General features: G+C 41.7%; 1 protein-coding gene across 8 annotated transcripts in view; it reads left to right on the top strand.

The window, feature by feature from the left end:
• The window catches only part of MICU3 (mitochondrial calcium uptake 3), a 149,468-nt gene that overhangs the window by 18,196 nt on the left and 109,428 nt on the right, over nt 1-21,844 (top strand). For all 8 annotated transcript variants that reach the window (XM_073341941.2, XM_073341937.2, XM_073341940.2 and 5 more), the window contains exon 2: nt 6,185-6,338. In XM_073341941.2, coding sequence (XP_073198042.1) covers nt 6,185-6,338 — 154 coding nt within the window. The remainder of the gene's footprint in view (nt 1-6,184; nt 6,339-21,844) is intronic.

The raw sequence follows: 21,844 nt of genomic DNA, 5'->3' as shown, positions 1-21,844 counted from the left end.
CTTAGGTAATTACGGGAGGGCGTACCTAGGGACTCATTAGAGCAAGGATACAAAGAGGAGGTACACATATGGTTGCTTTTTCTACCTCTCCATCCCTTCCCAAACAGGAAACAGGTTCAATAAACCAGGCCCAACCCGGGGCAGCAAGGAGGAACTGACCATTAATCTGTACTTATTGCAAGAGATTTTAAATTTAGGGCTGTTTGTTTTCCTTCTCAGCTAAAGCTAACCAAGCTTTGGCTTTGTTTCTGGACTAGGCAGAAGAAAGCCAGGACAATACATCCTGACACCCTGCAAATTGGGCCAGAAAAGGGAAAAGCTCAAAGGTGTGTGTGCCAAGGGCCACGATGCTTCTTTCCTGTTACTTTTGGCTATGGCTGTGTTTCTGTAGATCTGTTTTCATGTGTATACAGAACAGTGTTTAAAATTAACTTTATCAGTATAAACTGACCTTATGCTGCTCCCGTGCTGAGCTGGAGAGTGATGGTATGGGAGTTTGGGGGTGAAACTTGGAGGGACATGAACTGGAGGTTTAGGATTGGGCGTGGGGGTGGTATATGGAGAGTGGCCAGGCTCTCGGGTTTTAAAATAGAGGTCTGTATGGGAGGAGTGAGCACACTGGTAAGGAGAAAAAGTACTGGCAAGACATGGATGTCAATATGACAAGAGGTCAGGTTGTAAGATGATGGAGTGTAGGGGATCAAGAAGAGCAATTTTATTCATGTGAAACTTTAAAATGCTTAACTTTCTGGATATAAAGCTTTAAATACTTTAAAGCTTTGAATATGGATAAAAGCTTTTCCCACCACTATCTACTTTTCCATTTCCTACCCACTTTCCCTTTCTAACACTAACCTATCTCCTACGAGAAAAGGAGTACTTGTGGCACCTTAGAGACTAACCAATTTATTTGAGCATAAGCTTTCGTGAGCTACAGCTCACTTCGTCAGATGCATACTGTGGAAACTGCAGAAGACTTCTGTTACTCTGAAACCTATCTCCTACGGAATTGCTAGTCTCCAAAAGGGTCTGTCAAAGAAGGACTTCCCTCCCGCTTACCTTAAAAAATTTAAATAGGTTTGGTGTATGTCACTCTTTTGAGAAAAAAATAAAACAAAACAAAACACCCACAAGAAATAACCCCCTAAATAAAAACTCTAAGGAAATTCAGAAACAGTTACTTCATTAAAAAGAGTTGTTTGAAAGTATGTTACAGTGGCAACCTAACATTGCCAAAAAAGTATTAACTTTTATAAGGAAAATTTATCTTTTATTTTTAAAAACGGTGTATAAGGAGACCAAAACCCCAACATTAAAAACTGGGTTGACCATATAAGTCATGACGTGATAGAGAATGATGAAGGTTTACATGACAGCTGGCAACTGGCTTAGTCCCTTAACTTAACTGGCTAAGTCCCTCAGTTCCAGATTTTTAATGTTTGGGGCTTTTATACTGTTTGTTTTTGGGTGTCAGTGAGACTCCCTTAAAACATACTTTCAACCCTAATACTTTGTTTAAAAAAAGATTCTTGCTTGTGAATAGAAACGTTAATTTTGAGGCTGAAAGAAAAAGTGTTGTAGATTTTGTTTGTTTTTTGGTAAATCCTATTAAGCGAAGCAGGTCAGCTGATGAGGTAAACCAGAACTAACCTGCTATTCATAAAATTGAGATAAAACTGCTAATCAGAAGTTCGTGACAGTGCACTTAAGGGAAATGGCCACGTCCAGTTTTTAAAAGGCACAGAACTATAACATGATATAAGATCATTGTAAGTAGTAGACAAGATTGCCAAGAGGATTAGTAAATAGAAGTCTGAAAAATCTTTTTTTCTTTTATTTGTCAGAGATATGCTTTCATGAAAGTTTTTGAAGATTGCCGATAATTACTAAGAGATTTGGTTTGGATAAGCTTTAAAAACTTCAAATAGAAATTGGAGTCTTTTTGACTCTTACCCCCCTACTTTGTCAACACCACTGTACTTTCCTTTAGAATTTACCTGGCTTTGTGAATCTTACTGAATGATCCATCTGTTTTGGTGCTCGCGCTGCTTCAGTAAAACTTCCCCAACTCTGAGACTTATGCGGTCATAGGTGCACCAGAATGTGCTTGAGTTAAGTAGACAGGGAGCAACTTGTAGCATAACTAAGGCTGCGAGTTTGTCACAGAGGTCATGGAAGTCACAGATTCCATGACCTTCGTGACTTCTGCAGTGGCTCGTATGACGGAACCAAGGGCCACCTGAGCAGCTTGGGTGGGCCCTGGGCCAGCCGCACTGGCCGCTGCTGGGGCAGTCTCGGGCCACCGCCCCTCCCCACCCTGCAGCAGCAGCAGGAGTTTGGGTCGGGAGCTCAGGGCTGGGGCGTGGGAAGGGGTGAGGGCCCTGGCAGCGCTTATCTTGGGTGGGGGGCTCCCCAGAAGTGGCGACATCCCTTGGCTCCTAGGGGGAGGCGTGGCCAAGGGGCTCTGTGTGCTGCCTCTGTCTGCAGGCACCACCTCTGCAGCTCCCGTTGGCTGAGGTTCCCGGCCAACTTCCTTGAGTACTGGGTGTCACTTTATTTTTATTGTAGCACTCAGCATTTAAGAAATGTTAAAGTATGTGTCTGACAATGCAGTAAATACGGTTGGAAGTGTCTCCATGGAAACATAAGCAACACTACTTGATATGGTCTGAATTGCTCAAAGTGCACAGAACCTCAACATATCCTCCAAGTACTGCATCTGAATAGAAAAGTATGCTAAAACTTCCTAAGTGATCTATTATGATTATACTTGTTTAGTAAATTCTTAAAATGCAATCCTACTCTGAAAGATGACGGGGCAAAAATGGCACTTATGCTTGTTTCCTGTGTGTATTCAGAATTGTATCTGCTAATATTAGTGCTAAAAATAATTGTCCACTCTCTAGCCCTGCAGAAGTTGCACAAACTAAGAGGGAATGATCTGGATTCTCTTTTTTCATATATATCATAAACAGAATTGTTAACTAAAACTCTGATTTTAGGGATAATCTGTTACATCTGTGCAAACACACTGAAGAGGATGGGTTGCACAAATTTCACTGAAAGCATAACCTGAATGCAACTGGTTTGCATGTGTATAATTTGAGAGCACAATTTGGCCTGCAGGATCTTTTATTACTGCTGATGGATGTCCAAGAAGGAAAGAACCCAGCTTTCCATTCTCATTACATGGTGACTTTGCAGGGCAGGCAGTTAGAAAACACATCTTATCCTTGTACATTTGATTTGGAAAGCACTGGAAAATGTTAAAACTTGGGATCCCAAAATGCCACAGTTACAGTCACTTCTCAAGACTGTAATGTCAGCCTATATGTGATCTTAAAAAAATTCTTAATGGCAGTTCTGATAAACTATTACTTTGTCCGTAGCAAACATTTTTTCTAAATTTAAATTTGATTGTTTTGATATATTTTAAAATATATAGAAATGTTAACCTAAAATGTAGAAAAATATTTGGACCTTCTGGAAGGAGCCCTGTGTGTGTGGTTTGCACTGCACAGAAGAGGTCTTGTTTGTCCCCAAAATACTATTAAATATGCCCTAGATACACAGACAGGGATCTCCAGTAAAGAGGGATATCCAGTAAGGAGGATCAAGCAGCTTCACTTTCTTCATGGGAGGATAGTGGGGGACTGATAGTCCTTGTAATCTTGGATACAATGATTTCTAAAAATAAAAAATTTTGAATTGCATGATACTGCTGTATGAATTGTAGGCTCTCTCTCAACCTAATAGAGTCTCTGAATCTGAGAAATTTATTGGCTTCCTAATTTTGCAGTTTGTGAGTTGTCTTGGAGGTGAGAAAGTGATTCATAAGAAGTTCACTTCCACAGAACTTGTTAACAATTGGCAGAAGCAAATACTTGATGCACTTATTTTTTTTTCAGTTCTCCTTCCTCCTTCTCAACATAGATTATGGATTATTTCCTTCAGGTCACAAAAAGTTTCTCACCTATTTTGCCAAGTGATAGAATAGCTTTACATAGCCAATTATTTTAACTTCTTCTGCTAGGAACTGAGGAGGCAGCATAACAAGTGACTGCATATAGTCTTTCAAGATAAATCTGTGGTGGTACTTGTACAGGACCCTTGTTTAACATATCTACAAGTGTAGAAATTGAAAAATTTGACAGCAACTTCATCTAGATTGTCCCTAATGAGGTTGAATTTTTATTTTTATATGTATTTTATTTTTGGCTGTTTGGTTTGTTTTATTTCTGACCTACAGTCCAAAGTAACTGTTGTCATGTGTTCCCAAAGAGAAATTTTCAACCAATTGTTGACACTCAGCCATTTATGAGCCCAGCCCTGCATCTGGTCTACAACACCAATTTAGTCATTGGGAGGGCTACAAGTTGGAAGCAGCTTGGTTTTATTTCACCCCTGTAGTTTTACTTTATGTGTTACTTTTTCAGGTGACTAAATGTTTGCATTTTGGAAATCAGAACTCAAGAAAGCCTACATTTGTGACCACCCAGTAAATATGCCTTTTCCTTTTAATCACTGAAATCTAAACCTCACCCTTACAAAGATTTCTGAAAAAATACCTTCCATTTGTAGTTTAAGACTGTTATCTCTTGGTGGACACTAACTGCAAACATCTCTTAAGCTTGTTCCCTTTGTTGGAAGTGTTTGGACTCCTCTTTAAAAATAAACTTTCTGTGGCTAGTTTCTTGGGTGGTTTAAAAAAAATGAACTACTGTTTAAGATCTGTTAATTGTTGTCTTTGACTTAATAGTTTCAAAATTGCTTAGGTGGCAAAACTAACTCAGTGGTATGTCTGTGAAATGAATAAAAGGGTAGAGTGACATTCTAGCTGTTTTATTGCTTAGATATTGCTTTCTGATTTTTAAATACTATTAAAAGTTAACTGTGTCATTGCTCTTCATTTTTAAGCTGTTGTTTTTCTCTGCATTTGTGATGAACAGGTTGAAATACTATTTTTTCCTTCTTGATATTGCCTCCATAGAAGCATATGGCTAGCTACATGGCCAAGGAATGTTTACAAGCAGCAGTTGGCAGTTAGGGGTGCAGGTGCATGTCTCACAAAATCAATATTATATTATCAGGTTAAACAGTGCGAATAGAAAAGAGAACCATGAGGATTGATATCCTTTGTTATTTTACTCTAGTTAGTTATAGAGTCACTTGATAGTAGCAATATGCCAATCAACACTAATACATATTTCTGTGTGTGTGTGAGTGTGAGAGAGAGCTGAGGGGGTGGAATGTCCACCTGCAGCCACACGATGAGATGAAAGGTCTTTGGCAGTATCCCAAGAGTTCAAGTACTCCAGGCATTTACAAACTTCAGAACTTCATATGAAGTTATGCCATTTAAGCTGTTTCTTAACTTTAGAGGAGTTCTGTTTGTTCCTCACAAAGTATAACAGTGTTGATAGTACTAGCTATTGAATCCAGGATATCCATAGAAAGTTTACATCTGTAGAACCTCTTGCATATAAAATTGTCGACACTTGCACTTTACACATGGAAGTAAAAAAAAAAAGAAAGTATTTTCTCCCCTTCCCATTGCATGTTTTCTTTCAAATTGTCCTGTGTACAAGTTTTAAGTATTATCTGAAGTTTGTTTCCCAAGCTGTCTTCCAGTTATTGTTAGACTTTTGTGAGTTTTTCAAAGGTACCCTTGAACTTTTCTCTCCAAATCAACATAGTGAAAGTTTTCCTCTTGTCTGACAGTAAGATCTGGTGTATACCGCTGAGCGACATGGTTATACTGATCTAACCCCTGTGTAGAGAGCGCTATGTAGACACGAGAGCTTCTCCCATCAACTTAGCTGCCGCCTCTCCAGGAGGTGGGTTAACTAGACCAATGGGAGAGCTCTCTTCCCTCTGCTTAGTGTCTTCATTAAAGCACTACAGCGGTGCAGTTGCATCAGTGAGGCTGCACTGATGCAGCATTTTAAGTGTAGACTTGTCCTAAGCTTGCCAGTTTTCATGTCTAAAGGAAGTATGTTGCTGAAACTTACAAAATAAGATTAATAAGACCCTGTTGGTAACCTTAGGCCCTTATCCTGCAAAACTTTTATGCATGCATTTAACTTTACACCTTTTACATTTACAACTTGCTTTATAGTGAGTCTTGAAGACAGTGTTGAATGTAATAGAACATCTTTTCCTTCATACTTTTTTTTCTGTTAAGATCACAGAAAGCAGATTAGACCTTGAAGATCTGGACCTTTATGCAACTTCTCGAGAGCAACGGTTTCGTATATTTGCCAGTTTAGAATTTGAAGGCCAATTATATATGACCCCATATGACTTCATTCAGTCTGTTACAAGTGATGCACCCAAACGTAAGTAGGATTTTGGTATGGATGCAATTCCTGTTTTAAATGCTGAAGATGCATGTTATCTTTCAACTTATTTTAAATTACTGTTTCTGTTTTACTTGATATGAAAAGGAACTGCTGAGAATCCAAAAGGAGAATGCAGAATACATTTTAATGGTATCCAAAAAGTTTATAGGGTTTCTCATACTGATTGCCCTTAAATTAAAGCCAATTTTGTAATTCCTTTTTAATCCCTTAGAAGTCTTTAATTAAACATTTTGTATTGTCTTATAGGGCACACCTTGCATAATAGGCATGCAGAATTTGAAGTTCATTTGTACTGACAGTTTCAATTCCAGCTTCTTTTTGAATATGCTAGTACTGCTGTAGAACTCTTGTGTCCTTCTCACAGTGTAGAAAATGCTTTTTTCCCTGAGCACTGTCCAGGATAGTTTTGTATTGCAGTTTTCACCATTTTGAATTGTAATCTATTTTGTTTTTATTTTTCACTCTTTCAAGATTATGTAAGGCATCTCATGGCCAAAGAGCAAATAACATTCTGAGCAAGAACCTCAGACCCTGCAGGAATCAATTTTCTGCATTTACAGATTCACAGAAGAAGCTCCCTGATAGTTTGTTTTCCACTTTTAACACAGCTTTAGTTGATTTGTTATAAATGTCAGTTTCAACACCAAAAGATAAATGCACAGGCAGACTGAGTAGTAGGACACAACTTTACTGTCTATTATTATAATATTTGTATTACTGTAATGCCTATGATCCCTAATCATGGACCAGCACTCCAGGGTGCTAGGCACTGTACAAACGCAGAACATTCTTAACTGGCTTGATTTTCTGGCTCTCAAACTTGGAATGCTCTGGTAGTAACATTCAGTAACATCCTGGGAAAAGTGAATGCCTTGTGTTGCTTAGGAGTGATTTACGATAACTGACCTGAGTTGTTGTCAAAGTCCTTCTTTCTAAAGTCAACAGCACAAAGAGGGCTGAAACCATCACCAGGGAACTGGCAAAACCAGTTAATGCAGCTTAAGTAGATCTTGAAAGACTCTTTGCAGACTACAGTTTCCTTCCCTTTTCTCTCAGCAGCAGCACCACAAAAGAGGTGGCAGCTGTCTGAATCAAGTGATATCAAAACTGCTACAACTCTTGACGTTTGCAGTGTTATAGCCAGGTTGATCCCAGAATATCAGAGAGACAAGGTTGGTGAGCTTTGTGTAAGTTCGAAAGCGTGTTTCTCTCACCAACAGAAGGTGGTCCAATAAAAGATATTTCCTCATCCTACCATGACAACTCAGAGCCTACCATGACAACTCTTGAAGAAAGGTATAATGTCCTTCCATTAATGAGGACTAAGTCGATGGAATACCTCCACCCTCACAGCAGAGAATAGCCCAGAGACCCCTATCTATTGCCAAGAACCAACACATCAGCTGAACTTCCAAAACTTTGAAGTTTTGACTCAGGAAGCAGCATTTAAAGTTTTCATTCATCCCTAATTTTCAGTAGTCCTGGCATATGCACAGACTATGCAGTGACAGTCTGATAGGAAGCAAGCTGCAGTAATTTTGAATGGGTTGGGGCGCTGCTGGATTCACCATCCAAGCCACAGGCTGCATGTTGCACTCTAACTGCTCTGTGTGGACCTTGCTCAACTACAGTGAGACACTAGAGTGAGCCAACAGAGTCCACACAGGGCAGTTAGGGCTCAACATGCAATCAGAGGCTTTGGTGGTGAATCCAGTGCCTCAACCCCACTGACAATCACCATGCAGACCCTCACTATACAGTTTGCAGAGGAGGAGAAGCCAGAGGGGCAAGAGGAGGCAGCGATGGTAGAAGAAAAGAGAGGGAAAATGACAGGAGTGAGAAGAGGACAGGGACAATCCCAGAAAGGAGATCCAGGCCTGGGACTGGTCAACATAATAGAGCCCTAGGTGGCATAGAAGAGCAGCTTTCGTAGGGTTGATCCTCTCCTTCTCCCTGTTTGGAAGTGGGAGTCAGGAGCACAATGAGGAGTGGACCCAGGTTCCCCCCCGACCGTATATAGGAGGCGGAGGAGGAGTAGGTCCTGATTTCTCCCAGGGGAGGCTAGAAGAGGGGAGAAGTCCAAGCAACTTCCTTAATTCCTCCCTATTTTTTCAATAAACATCCCTAAAAGTCTCAAAGCAAGGTTAGCATCTCGGACAACATCAAGTACCAGCTTTACATCAGGATTTAGGCTACTCCTTCTCTACCATCCTCCAAACAAACTAATGCCTCACTTTATGTAAAGCCACCCACTTGCAACACCACTTTCAGATACTCTGAAGTAGAGGCTTCCCACAGTATAGCAATAACACAGAACTCAAGGGTGCTGAGCACATGAACCATACCTTGAACAGCTGTTGCATCTCCAGATCTCACCAACAGTTCACTTTCACTTAGTCATCCTGGGAGTTGAGAAGTTTGGTGACACACTAGTTATCCAACACACTGCTAAATTCCTGTCATTGTCAATTAAGCATGCTTCTTAAAATCATCCTCCACAGTATAGATCATTATAAGGAAGAAGAAATGGAGAAAACATCAGCCAAAGCTTGGAAAGACTATTACCAGACACTACTACCTCCAACCTGGTGCAATAAGCAGCCAGCTACCGCACATGGATCCAAAATAGATAAACACAATGATTTCATCCTCAACATAAGATCTCTAGTCAATAAAGGCTTGCTCATCCTACTATTGAAATCAGTGCAAAAGTCCCATTGGCTCTGATAGCAGAGGATCAAGCCTTTCATCATTCACAAACCATAATCTTATTGCCAGTGAGGTGCATTACCTGATCTCTGTCGCAGAAGTCCACCTAGCTGATATTGCAAGTCCAGTGTTAGCTCTCCCAGGATATGCTATTAACCCTACACCAAGGGAGGAGAATCTGGAGATGGAGTAGCCACTTTTCCCTTCTGAGCTCAAATGCAGTAAACCTTATTTGAATCAAAATCCTTTGAATGCATGTAGTTAATCTCTGAGGCCAGAGACAATACTAATCTGGAAATCCTGCTAATCTATAAAGCCTTAGAGATGCAGTCAGACATGTTGATTCCTAATGCTACTAGTTTTGTAAAGTTAGACTTCAGAACTGAGAGTAATTATTTACAGGAATAGCATAAGAGTGTGTAGCTAAATGTAAGAGGATGAAATTAAGGTGGTAGCTCTACTGTTTGAGTTATTTTAAAATTAGAGAGGGGAAAGGCTAGCAAATGTACACTAGTGAGCATTGCCATGGGAAGGACTAGACGACTGTCAGGTCTTTCCCATTTCCAGCTTCTGATTCCATGAACATTTGAGTTCTAATCTTTTACTGCCTCATTTGCTGTGTGGACTTTGGATGTGCCACTGATTTGCTATGTGGAACACAGCTATTGTAATGTTTCTGGGTCTGTGTCCTCTTCTGTAAATTGACTAATATTTCACAGAGATGTGAGTATTTAATTAAAATTTGTATATAGCTGTGAAGATGTAAAGTAATAAATTATTTGTGTTACTATTATTATTCCTACTGTTATAATTTTGAAGAGATTGCTAGCTGTCTGCCCTGTTCTACTGAATATAGAATGACATGGAAAGATGACTTTTTGAATCAAAGATTAAATATTAAATAAAATCATGTCTTGCATTTTTTTAATCTTTTTTTTTTCTGTTTGCTTTAAACTTGTTATGGATTTGGGCCTGTAAGGGCTGTCCATATATCTTATGGAGAACATAGGAGGGCAGAACTCGCACTTAAACTTTCAGTGGGTGAACACTAGAAGAGCCTTGAGTTTTGTCAGAAAGGAAAAGTGCCCTTTGAAGAGTAATAGTAGTAGCTATTTACTTTTGCTATATAGAAAAGCTAATACTACTAGACTTGGATGAGATTTCTGGTAGAGTAAATACAGCTATTGTGACTGATTTACCCTGGAAATCTTATAAACCCTGCAAAAGTCAAGAGTGTGCTCGCTTCCTTTTTGATTAAACAGTGACTAAACATTGGATAATAGTCGTATGGTAAAAATGTGAAGTATTTTTTATAACTAAACGTTTAACTTTAGACAGTTGTAGTAAAATTATAGTATAAAACAAAAGCTATAATTAACTTTATTATATTCCTATATTTCTAGTGAAGGATTGGGTTTATGAAATAAATCAGTGTATTATCTGAAAATGTTTATGAGAAGTCAAGCTTGTAATTCTGATTTTTATCACATGGAGACATGTTTACACTTTCAAAAAAACTTTTGGAAAGAGGAAGAAATACAATTGTGTTTTGCTCTATTTTAACTTATGATCTGACTCAACAAAAATTATAGACAGCCAAATGCTGAGTTGTAGGGTTTGTGTGTGTTCACATGCCCAATGTAAAATTCCACTTGCTTGTCTATAATGTCAAGCTTGCCATTCTAAACTAATGTCTCATGATTGACAAATGTTTTCTGTTCAAAATACTCTTCAATGCCTGGCTCTTCCCCCCCCACCCAACTAATACAAATGCAAATCAGCCTATATCAGAATGAGTTGACTTTATAAAAGATGTACAGTAGAGAGATGAGTAATCCATATTTAAGATTTTAAACACAAAGTTACACGAAAAACCGTCCAGCTTGCTACATGTTTGGCTTGATAATACCAAACCTTATTGGGCGGGGGGGTGTTGTCACAGACTTTCTGAGGTATGAACATAACCAAGTTGTCATGCTCAAATCTCAGTATGAGGAATGGTACTATTCCTAAACTAATTAAATTCCATTGTAGCTGCTGTGTCTAATGTTATACAATTCTAACAAAAAACTCCATGAATGCAAAGTTAAGGTTGATCAGTGGTATCTCTTGCCCTTCCAGAACATTGAGTTCAGCAAAACTCTAACTTTGGAAAACCAGAAAATGTGGTTACGGTACATGTCCATGCAACCTTATCTCTGGTCTCCTGGAGCTGACAGTACCCACTGGGTGGAGTTTGTATGAACTACAGCTGCATTCACTGTTAGGTGTAGCTATACTGAATGATGGAAGTATCAGCTGGAGAAGCTTGGCAGACCTGTGATTGTAGTATGAGGTGCTCTGGGGGCATGGGTGAGCCCATCTTCTTGACACCCATATATATGATCAAAGGAAAGAGGTTCATATGTACCTTCCGAGATTCAGTGGTCTCATTACAGTACTGTGTTGTGTAGATCATGGCAGTAGTGGGGCACAGGGGTCTTCTTGCCACAGTTAAGTGGGAGATAAATGTGGTCTGTGGGTTTTATGAAGGGTAAATGGAAAATACTGTATTTAGATGGCATCATGTGCATAAGGGTGAAGGGGTTGTAAAAGTTGTTGAAGGGTCGTGAAAATTAGTTTTGTTTGTTTGAATGTAGGGCAAATATAGGTAACTTCTGTTTGGTGCAAAGGCAGAATGTGAGTACGTGTGTTATGGGCATATTGGGGCATCGATCAAGGAAGCCAGAGTTAAGTTTGAATGGGCAGGTACCTTAAGCGTATTTCCTCATTTTAAGAATCTTCTTTGCTGTCCTCAGTATTTTGAAAAGTCACAAGACATCAGTGGGCAACCATAACTCTATATTAATTAAGTTTTGTTAATGAATTTTAGTTTTTTTAATAGAAAGAGAAATGTGTTGGTAGGAATTAGTGGACAGTTAGGCATTTCCAGTTATCATGTAGGTGTGGAGTTGAGATGCTGCTGTGGCCAGATAACGATGATGATAATGATACCTAACTCTTGCACAGTGTCTTTCATCAGTAGATCTCAAAGCACTTTCCCAAGGCGGAAAACATCTTAGTCTTTCTTTTTTTTTTCATCTGTACAGTGGTGACATAGTGAAGTGACTAGCCCAGGGTCACCAAGAAGGCTAGTGAGAGATCCAGGAATAGTATCCCAATTTTCTGAGTACCAATCAGGAGTGCTGGGAGTGTGGTAGCACTCCCTGGTGAAGTGGTTTCCATCATATACAGGGTTTACAGTTTTGTTCAGTGGCTTTCATCACCCCCACTATAAAAATTGTTCCAACACCTCTGGTGCCAGTACACTGTTCTTTCCATTAGGTTGATATGATTGCTGTGTGATTCCTAAGTGCTCCCTCTCTCCTGCCCCACCCTGTACACTTTGTTATAATGGAATAGAGATAATGGTCATGGCTTTGAAATGTTCAGAATGTGTAGTTCCCAACAAGGCCAGTAAGAGAAATCTCAAACCATTGTCTGCATCCTAAAATCATGACAGTTTTATTACATGGTTGTTACAGTAAATTCTAAGCACCTGAGAGAAGATTGTTGTGTGTCTCTCCTTTGCCTGCCTTCCCCACCACACCCTGTAGCATATAGGCTCCCCCCTCCAAAAAAGTTGGTTGAATCTGTGAACTTTAAGAAAAGCTCTTCACCACCCCCCAGAGGGCTGTATTCTGGGAAATGTAGAGCGGAAAGGGACCTTGAGAGGTCACCAGCTCCAGTTCCTTGTGCAGGGGTAGGACCAAGTAAGCCTAGATCATCTGCTAAAGGTGTTTTTTTAACCTATTCTTAAAAACCTCCAATGATAGGGATTCCACAAACTCCCTTCAAAGCCTATTCCAGAGTTTAATTTCCCTTATAGTTAGAAAGTTTTTCCTAATATCGAACCTAAATTTCCCTTGCTGCAGATTAAGTCCATTACTACTTCTCCTATCTTCAGTGGACATGGAGAACAATTGATTCCTTTCCTCTTCATAACATATTAGGGGACTGTTATCAGGTCCCCCCTCAGTCGTCTTTCTCAAGAGTAAACCGGCCCATTTTTTTAACCTTTCCTCAGAGATCAGTTTAGGAAGACTTTATCAGTTTTGTTGCTCTGCTCTGGACTCTCGCCAATTTGTCGCCGTATTTCCTGGAAAGTGTGGTGCCCAGAATTGGATACAGGACTCCAGGTGAGGCCTTAGCAGTACTGAGAAGCGTCAAATAATTTCTTCATGTGTCTTACATATTACACTCCTGTTGACACATCCCAGAATATTAGTCTTTTTAACAACTGCATCATGTTGTTGACTCTGACTCATATTCAATTTCTGATTCACTGTAACCTTCAGCTGCTTTTCAGCAGTACTACCACCTAGCAAGTTGTTCTCCATTTTGTGTTTGTGCATTTGATTTTTCCTTCCTAAGCACAGTACATTGTATTTATCTTTATTAAATTTTGTCTTGTTGAATTCAAACCAATTCTCCAGTTTGTCAATGTAGTTTTCAGTTCTAATCCTGTTTTCCAAAGAACTTGCAACTCGTTCCATCTTGGTGTCATCGTTTTATAATTATACTTTCCACTCCGTTGTACAAATCATTAATGAAAATACTGAACAGTACTGGAACCAGGACTGACCCCTATGGGACCCCTCTAGATATGCCCTCTGTTTGACAGAGAACCATTAATAATTACTCTTTGAGTATGGTTTTTCAACCAGTTGTTCACTCATTTTACAAAAAGAAAAGGAGTACTTGTGGCACCTTAGAGACTAACCAATTTATTTGAGCATGAGCTTTTGTGAGCTACAGCTCACTTCATCGGATGCATCCGATGAAGTGAGCTGTAGCTCACGAAAGCTCATGCTCAAATAAATTGGTTAGTCTCTAAGGTGCCACAAGTACTCCTTTTCTTTTTGCAAAGACAGACTAACACGGCTGTTACTCTGAAACCACTCATTTTACAGTAGTTTATCATTTTAATTTGTTTGCTTTTGTATAAACAAAAACAATTACTGAAATTTCATATAACTTTTCCAAAGTTTGCTTATGAGAATATCATGTAGGACTGCATCAGAAGCCTTACTAAAATCAAGATACATCCCGTCTACTGGTTCTTCCCCATCCTCTAGGTCAGTAACCCTCTCAAAGAAGGAAATTAGGTTGATTTTTGGCATGATTTATTTTTGACAAATTTATGCTGGCTATTCCTTATAAACCTGTTATCCTCTGGATGCTTAAAAATTCATTGTTTAATCATTTGTTGCAGTATCTTTCCAGGTATCAGAGTTAGGCTGAGTGGTCTATAATTCTCTGGGACATCTTTGTTCCCTTTTTTAAAACATTGGTACTATGTTTGCCCCTCTCCAATCATCTAGGACCTCACCTGTCCTCCAAGATAATTGCTAAGGTTCCAAGATTGCTCCAGCTATTTCTTTAAGTATCCTAGGATGAATTTCATCAAGTCCTGCCATCTAAACTACACCTAACTTATCTAAATATTCTTTAACCTGTTATTTTTCTATTTTGGCTTGTATACCTTCCCCCTTGTTAATTTTCATTATGTTGAGTAACTTGGCAGTTTTTCAGAGGGGGCTTGGCTACACTTGTGAGTTACAGTGCATTAAAGGAGCCCCGGGCACACTAGCTCACTACCCATCCACACTGGCAAGGCACGTAGAGTGCATTGACTCCACGGCTGGTCCGTTCCTGGTACTCCACCTCGGCGAGTGGAATAACGTTTTGTGCACCCCCACTGGAGTGCCACGGCGCCAGTGTGGATGCCGTGGTCTGTTACTGCACTCTGATCGGCCTCCAGAAGTGTCCCACAATGCCTGTTCTAGCCATTCTGGTCATCACTTTGAACTCTACTGCCCTGCCCTCAGATGATCAACCGTCAGACCCGCCCTTTAAATTCTCTGGGAATTTTGAAAATTCCCTTCCTGTTTGCTCAGCCAGGGGTGGAGTGCTCTCATCGAAGTTTTCCAGGTGACTATGCCTCCACGTGCCAAGAGATCCCCAGTATGGAGCAATGGCAAGGTGAGGGATCTCATCAGTGTTTGTGGGGAGGAAGCTGTCCAGTCCCAACTGCACTCCTGCCATAGGAATTATGATACCTTCGGGCAGATATCAAGAGACATGATGGAAAGGGGCCATGACCGGGACGCACTGCAGTGCAGGATTAAAGTGAAGGAGCTGCAGAATGCCTACCACAAAGCCCATGAGGCAAACAGCTGCTCCGGTGCTGCCCCTGCGACCTGCCGTTTTCACAAAGAGCTGGACGTGATACTTGGGGCCGACCTCACCTACACTCTGAGTACCACCATGGACACTTCAGAGCCCAGTTCAGCAAGGCGAGAGGAAGAGGAGCAGCAGCAGCAGCAAAGCAGGAGCGAGGGTGCTGAGGCGGAGAAAGACACTCCGCAATCCCTAGATGCATGCAGTCAGGAGCTGTTTTCAAGCCAGGAGGAAGGTAGCCAGTCGCGGTGGCCGGTGCTTGGGGAAGGACAAACACCAGAGGAGGTTCCCAGTAAGCGGCTTTTATTTTGGGAAGGAAGTTATTCAGTGCGGGCTCTTGGAGTGAGGAGGGTTACGGCTGCATGCATTCCTTGATGTGGAATTGGGTGTTGAAGTGCTCTCTCACATCGTGGTAATCGGCCTCTGTGATCTCTTCAAAGATCTCATCCAGAACTTGGGCAATGCGCTTGCGCAGGTTTCTCAGGAGAGCCACTGTGTTCCTTGTCCCAGTAAGGCTAACTTGTCCGTGCCACTGTGCTGTGAGGGGTGGGGCGACCATTGCTACATACAGGCAAGTTGCATATGAGTCAGGGTGGAATCCGCATTGCGGTAGAAGACCCTCCCTTGCTTCCCAGGTCACCCTCAGCAGCAAGATATCTTCCAGGACAAACTCCTGTGGAAAATTTGGGGACAGTGTTCAGTATAGGGGCCCCCTGCCACTGTTGGCTCTCCCCAAGGCACAGAAACCCAGAGGACAGTACAGCTGTGAAACAAGCAGTCACGCTTGACCCTGTGCTTACTCACCATTTTGGGGCTCCTGTGGGTTATGTGCGCTTGCTTTGGGACGGGCAAATTATGCTATTGTGTCGACTGTGCTTGCTCTTAAGTATGGGGAAATCATTGCTCTGTCTGGTGTAAACAATGCTGCCTCTGTTAAGTGTTGCATTTTGCCTTTACAGGTGCAACCGTGAGATCTCAGCCGTCTGTGTTATCACTGGCCGAAAGACTCCAAAGAATCAGAAAGGGGCCATGTAGAAGCAAGGAAGACATGTTGCATGAAGTAATGCAGCTTTCAAGTAATGAAAACTCGAAAAGTGCAGGAGTGGCAGGACAGTGAAAGGAGGATCCACCAGCAGAATGAGGAGCACCGGCACAAAAGTTCAGTGCTCCAGCAGCAAAGCACGGATCAGCTGATAAGCATAATGGAGTGCCAAGCGGACTCAATCCAGGCACTCGTAGCCATGCAGGCGGAACACTACTGTGCGCCCCCCACAGCCCTTGTCCCAAAACTCTTTCCCTTGTGCCCCCATGTCACCTCCAACCCACTTTCCCCAACATCCGGGTTCTCACCACCACCAGCTACCTCCAACACCTGTAGCTTCACTACCCAGCCCTGAAAATATGACCCTTACCCTCTGCACTCAACCCCCATCACCATGCAGTATAGCCATCCTGAAGTGCAGGACTCATTGCACAGCACTCCAGACAGCAAGGCTTAGTATGATAACAGGACATATGCAAATCTTGATTGTACCATTCCCCACCCCACCCCCTTGCCCTTTCAGTTTCCCAAGCAGTTGTGTTTCTTTTCAATAAATGGATTTTTTGGCTTTGAAAACATTCTTTATTATTGCATAAAGTAAAAGATACCTTAGACCAGGAAAGAAACAGGCACCGCAAGTCAGCGTAGCAAACACAGATTCCTATTAACATTGGAACCACTGAACTTCACTCCCGTGCAGGGCACCAGACATTACTGGTGGCTTTCAGCCCCAAATTGCTTCCTCAAGCCATCCCTAATCCTTGCAGCCTCACGCTGGGCCCCTGTAATAGCCCTGCTCTCTGGCTGTTCAAATTCAGCTTCCAGGTGTTGAAACTCTGAGTTCCGTGCCGGAGTGAATCGTTCACCCTTCTCTTCACAAATGTTCCAGAAGGTACAGCACACGGATATAACCACGGGGATGCTGTCATTGGCCAGGTCCAGCTTCCCATACAGAGAGCGCCAGCAGCCCTTTAAACAGCCAAAAGCACGCCCTACAGTCATTCTTCACTGGCTCAGCCTGTTGTTGAACTGCTCCTTGCTGCTGTCAAGGCTCCCTGTGTAGGGTTTCATGAGCCACGGCATTAAAGGGTAAGATGGGTCTCTAAGGATCACAATGGGCATTTCGACTTCCTCTACGGTGATCTTCTGGTCTGGGAAAAAAGTCCCGGCTTGCAGTTTTCTGAACAGGCCAGTGTTCTGAAAGATGCAAGCATCATGCTCCTTTCCAGGCCAGCCTGTGTTAATGTCAATGAAATGCCCATGGTGATCCACAAGCGCCTGGAGAACCATAGAGAAATACCCCTTCCAATTAACATACTTGGAGGCTAGGTGGGCTCGTGCCAGAATTGGAATGCACGTGCCATTTATCTCCCCTCCGCCGTTAGGGAAACCATCCACAATGTCATGCACCAGAGTCACCGTTCTTCTGAGCAGGATGCGATTAATGGCCCTACAAACTTCCATCAACGTAATTCCAATGGTCAACTTCCCCACTCCAAACTGGTTAGCGACCGATTGGTAGCTGTCTGGAGTTGCCAGCTTTCAAATGCAATAGCCATCCGCTTCTCCATCATCAGGGCAGCTCTCAGTGTCGTGTCCTCGCACCGCAGGGTTGGTGTGAGCTCCTCATACAGTCCCATGAAAGTGGCTTTTCTCATTCGAAAGTTCTGCAGACACTACTCGTCCTCCCAGACTTGCATGATGATATGATCCCATCACTCAGTACTTGTTTCCTGAGCCCAAAATCGGCGTTCCACAGTGGTGAGCAGGTCTGTGAATGCCACAAGCACACTCGTGTCATATGCGTTACTTGAGTCTATGTCGGAGCCCTCATTGTCACTTTGGATCAAAAGGAATAACTCGACTGCCAAACATGACGTGCTGGTGAGACTTGTCAGCATAATTCTCAGCAGTTTGGGCTCCATTCCCACAGATTGAAAGGGAAGACAGAGCGCGCAGTACAAAAAACGTTGAAAGATGGTGCCAAATGTGGACGGAAGTACAGGGATTGCTGGGATGCAAACCGATGCATCACGGGGCGTTGGGACGGGACCCAGAATGCCTGCACCCCCCATCCTCTTCCCACAAGCCACAGTGCCAGAATGGGAAGAGGTGCTCTGTGGGATAGCTGCCCATAATGCACCGCTCCCAATGCTGCTGCATATGTGGCCACGCCAGTGCGCTTGTTCCTGTCAGTGTGGACAGACTGCAGCGCTTTCCCTACTACGCTCTTGAAGGCGGGTCTAACTCAAAGCTCTCTACATCTGCAAGTGTAGCCATGCCCAGAGACATTATTCAGGACACGAGCAAACTATCCCACTGTGTAGGAAAGATAGGAAGTATGGCAATAAATCACCTGGGGCTAAACCAGATCTTCAATAATAAAAAAAATAGAGTCCTACAAAAAGTGGAAACTAGGTCAAATGACAAAGGATTAATATAAACATAACACAAGTATGTAGGGACAAAATTAGAAAGTCCAAGGCACAAAACAAGATCAAACTACCTAGAGACATAAAGGGAAAGAAGAAAACATTCTACAAATACATTAGAAGCAAGAGGAGGACCAAGGACAGGGTAGGCCCGTTGTGCAATGAGGAGGGGAAAATAACAGAAAATGTGGAAATGGCAGAGGTGCTTAATGACTTCATTGTTTCGGTTTTCACCAAGAAGGTTGATGGTGATAGGATGTCTAACATAGTGAATGCCAGTGAAAATTAGGTAGGATCAGATGCTAAAATAGGGAAAGAACAAGTTAAAAATTACTTAGACAAGTTAGATGTTTTCAAGTTACCTAGGCCTGATGATCTGCAGCCTAGAATACTCAAGGAGCTGACTGAAGAGATATCTGAGCCATTAGCAATTATCTTTGAAAAGTCATGGAAGATGGGAGAGATTCCAGAAAACTGGAAAAAGGCAAATATAGTGCCAATCTATAAAAGGGAAGTGAGGCCAACCCAGGGAATTACAGACCAGTCAGCTTAACTTCTGTATCCGGAAAGATAATGGAGCAAATAATTAAGCAATCAGTTTGCAAACATCTAGAAGATAATAGCGTGATAAGTAACAGTCAGCATGGACTTGTGAAGAGCAAATCATGTCAAACCAACCTGATAGCTTTCTTTGGCAGGGTAACAAGCCTTGTGGCTAGGGTGGAAGTGGTAGACATGGTATATCTTGACTTTAGTAAAGCTTTTCATACTGTCTCGCATGACCTTCTCATAAACAAACTTGGGAACTGCAACCTAGATTGAGCTTGTTATAAAGGGGAGGGGAACCACCTTTCTGTATACAGTGCTATAAAATCCCTCCTGGCCAGAGGCAAAATCCTTTCACCTGTAGAGGGTTAAGAAGCTAAGGTAACCTCACTGGCACCTGACCCAAAATGGCCAATGAGGGGACAAGATTCTTTCAAATTTGGAGGGGGTGAAAAAAAGTTTTCATCCGTCTATCTGTGTGATACCTTTGCCGGGAACAGATCAAGGATGCAAGCCTTCCAACTCCTGTAAAGTTAGTAAGTAAGCTAGCTAGAAAATGTGTTAGATTTTCTTTTGTTTTTTTTAGCTTGTAAAATTCGCTGTGCTGGAATGTCCTGTTTGTCTTTCTTGTAACTTAAGGTTTTGCCTAGAGGGATTCTCTATGTTTTGAATCTGATTACCCTGTAAACTATTTACCATCCTGACTTTACAGAGGTGACCTTTACCTTTTCTTTAAATAAAAATTCTTCTTTTAAGAACCTGATTGATTTTTCATTGTTCTTAAAGATCCAAGGGTTTGGGTCTGTGTTCAGCTGTACCAACTGGTGAGGATATTATCAAGCCTTCCCCAGGAAAAGGGGTGTAGGGATTGGGGGGATATTTTTGGGGAAGACATCTCCAAGTGGTCTCTTCCCCGTTCTTTGTTTAAATCTCTTGGTGGTGGCAGCATACCAGGTTTTTAACCTAAGCTGGTTCCCAAGGCAAGAAAGAAATCTGTGCTTTGGGGAAGTTTTAACCTAAGCTGGTAAGAATAAGTGTAGGGGGTCTTTCATTCAGGTCCCCACATCTGTACCCTAGTGTTCAGAGTGGGGAAGGAACCTTGATAGAGCTACTATAAGGTGGGTGCATAACTGGTTGGAAAACCATTCCCAGAGAGTAGTTATCAGTGGTTCAGAGTCATGCTGGAAGGGAATAATGAGTGGGGTTCCGCAGGGATCAGTTCTTGGTCCAGTTCTGTTCAATATTTCCATCAATGATTTCGACAATGGCATAGAGAGTACACTTATAAAGTTTGCGGACGATACCAAGCTTGGAGGTGTTGTAAATGCTTTGGAGGATAGGATTATGATTCAAAATGATCTGGACAAACAGGAGAAATGATCTGAAGTAAATAGAATGAAATTCAATATTTCAGTAGCAAAGTACTCCACTTAGGAAGGAACAATCAGTTGCACCCATACAAAATGGGAAATGACTGCTTAGGAAGGAGTACTGTGGAAAGGGATCTGGGGGTCATAGTGGACCACAAGCTAAATATGAGTCAACAGTAACACTGTTGCCAAAAAAAACAAACAAACACTATGAACATTGTTCTGGGATGTATTAGCAGAAGTGTTGTAAGCAAGACACAAGAAGTAATTCTTCTGCTCTACTCTGTGTTGATTAGGCTTCAGCTGGAGTATTGTGTCCAGTTCTGGGCACCACATTTCAGGAAAGATGTGGACAAATTGAAAAAAGTCCAGAGAAGAGCAACAAAAACAATTAAGTCTAGAAAACGTGACCTGTAAGGGAAGATTGAAAAAATTGGGTTTATTTAGTCTGGAAAAGAGAAGACTGAGAGGGGACATAACAGTTTTCAAGTGCATAAGAGGTTGTTACAAGGAGGAGGGAGACAAATTATTCTTCTTAACTGTTGAGGATAGGACAAGAAGCAATGGGCTTAAATTGCAGCAAGGGAGATTTAGGTTGGACATTAGGAAAAACATCCAGACTGTCAGGGTGGTTAAGCACTGAAATAAATTGCCTAGGGAGATTGTGGAATCTCCATCATTGGAGATTTTTAAGAGCAGATTAGACAAAAACCTGTCAGGGATGGTCTAGAGAATGCTTAGTCTAGCCATGGGTTCAGGGGACTGGACTAGATGAGCTCTCGAGGTCCCTTGCAGTCCTATGATTCTATGAATAGTTACCATTAACCATTTTAGTGAAGATAGAAGCAAAATGGTCATTAAACAGCTCACCCTTCTTGGGGTCATCACTTATTAGTTCACCTCCACTAAGTAGAGGACGTATATATTCCTTTGTCTCTCTTACGCCGCCAATTGTATTCAAGGAACCTCTTGTTGTTGCCTTTGTATCTCTTGCTAGCTGTTACTTGTTTTGTGCCTTAGCCTGTCTGATTTTGTTCCTGCATGCTTGTGCTATTCTTTTGTACTCCTCCTGAGCAATTTTTCCATGTTTCCACTCTTTGTATGATTTCTTTTTTTATTTTCTGGTCATTGAAGTTCTCCAGATAGAGCCATAATGGACCT

The sequence above is a fragment of the Lepidochelys kempii genome, chromosome 4 (assembly GCF_965140285.1).
Source record: "Lepidochelys kempii isolate rLepKem1 chromosome 4, rLepKem1.hap1, whole genome shotgun sequence".
Taxonomy (NCBI): Eukaryota; Metazoa; Chordata; order Testudines; family Cheloniidae; genus Lepidochelys; species Lepidochelys kempii.
The sequence above is the reverse complement of the archived record's forward strand: the minus strand, read 5'-3'. Positions and strand labels throughout refer to the sequence as shown.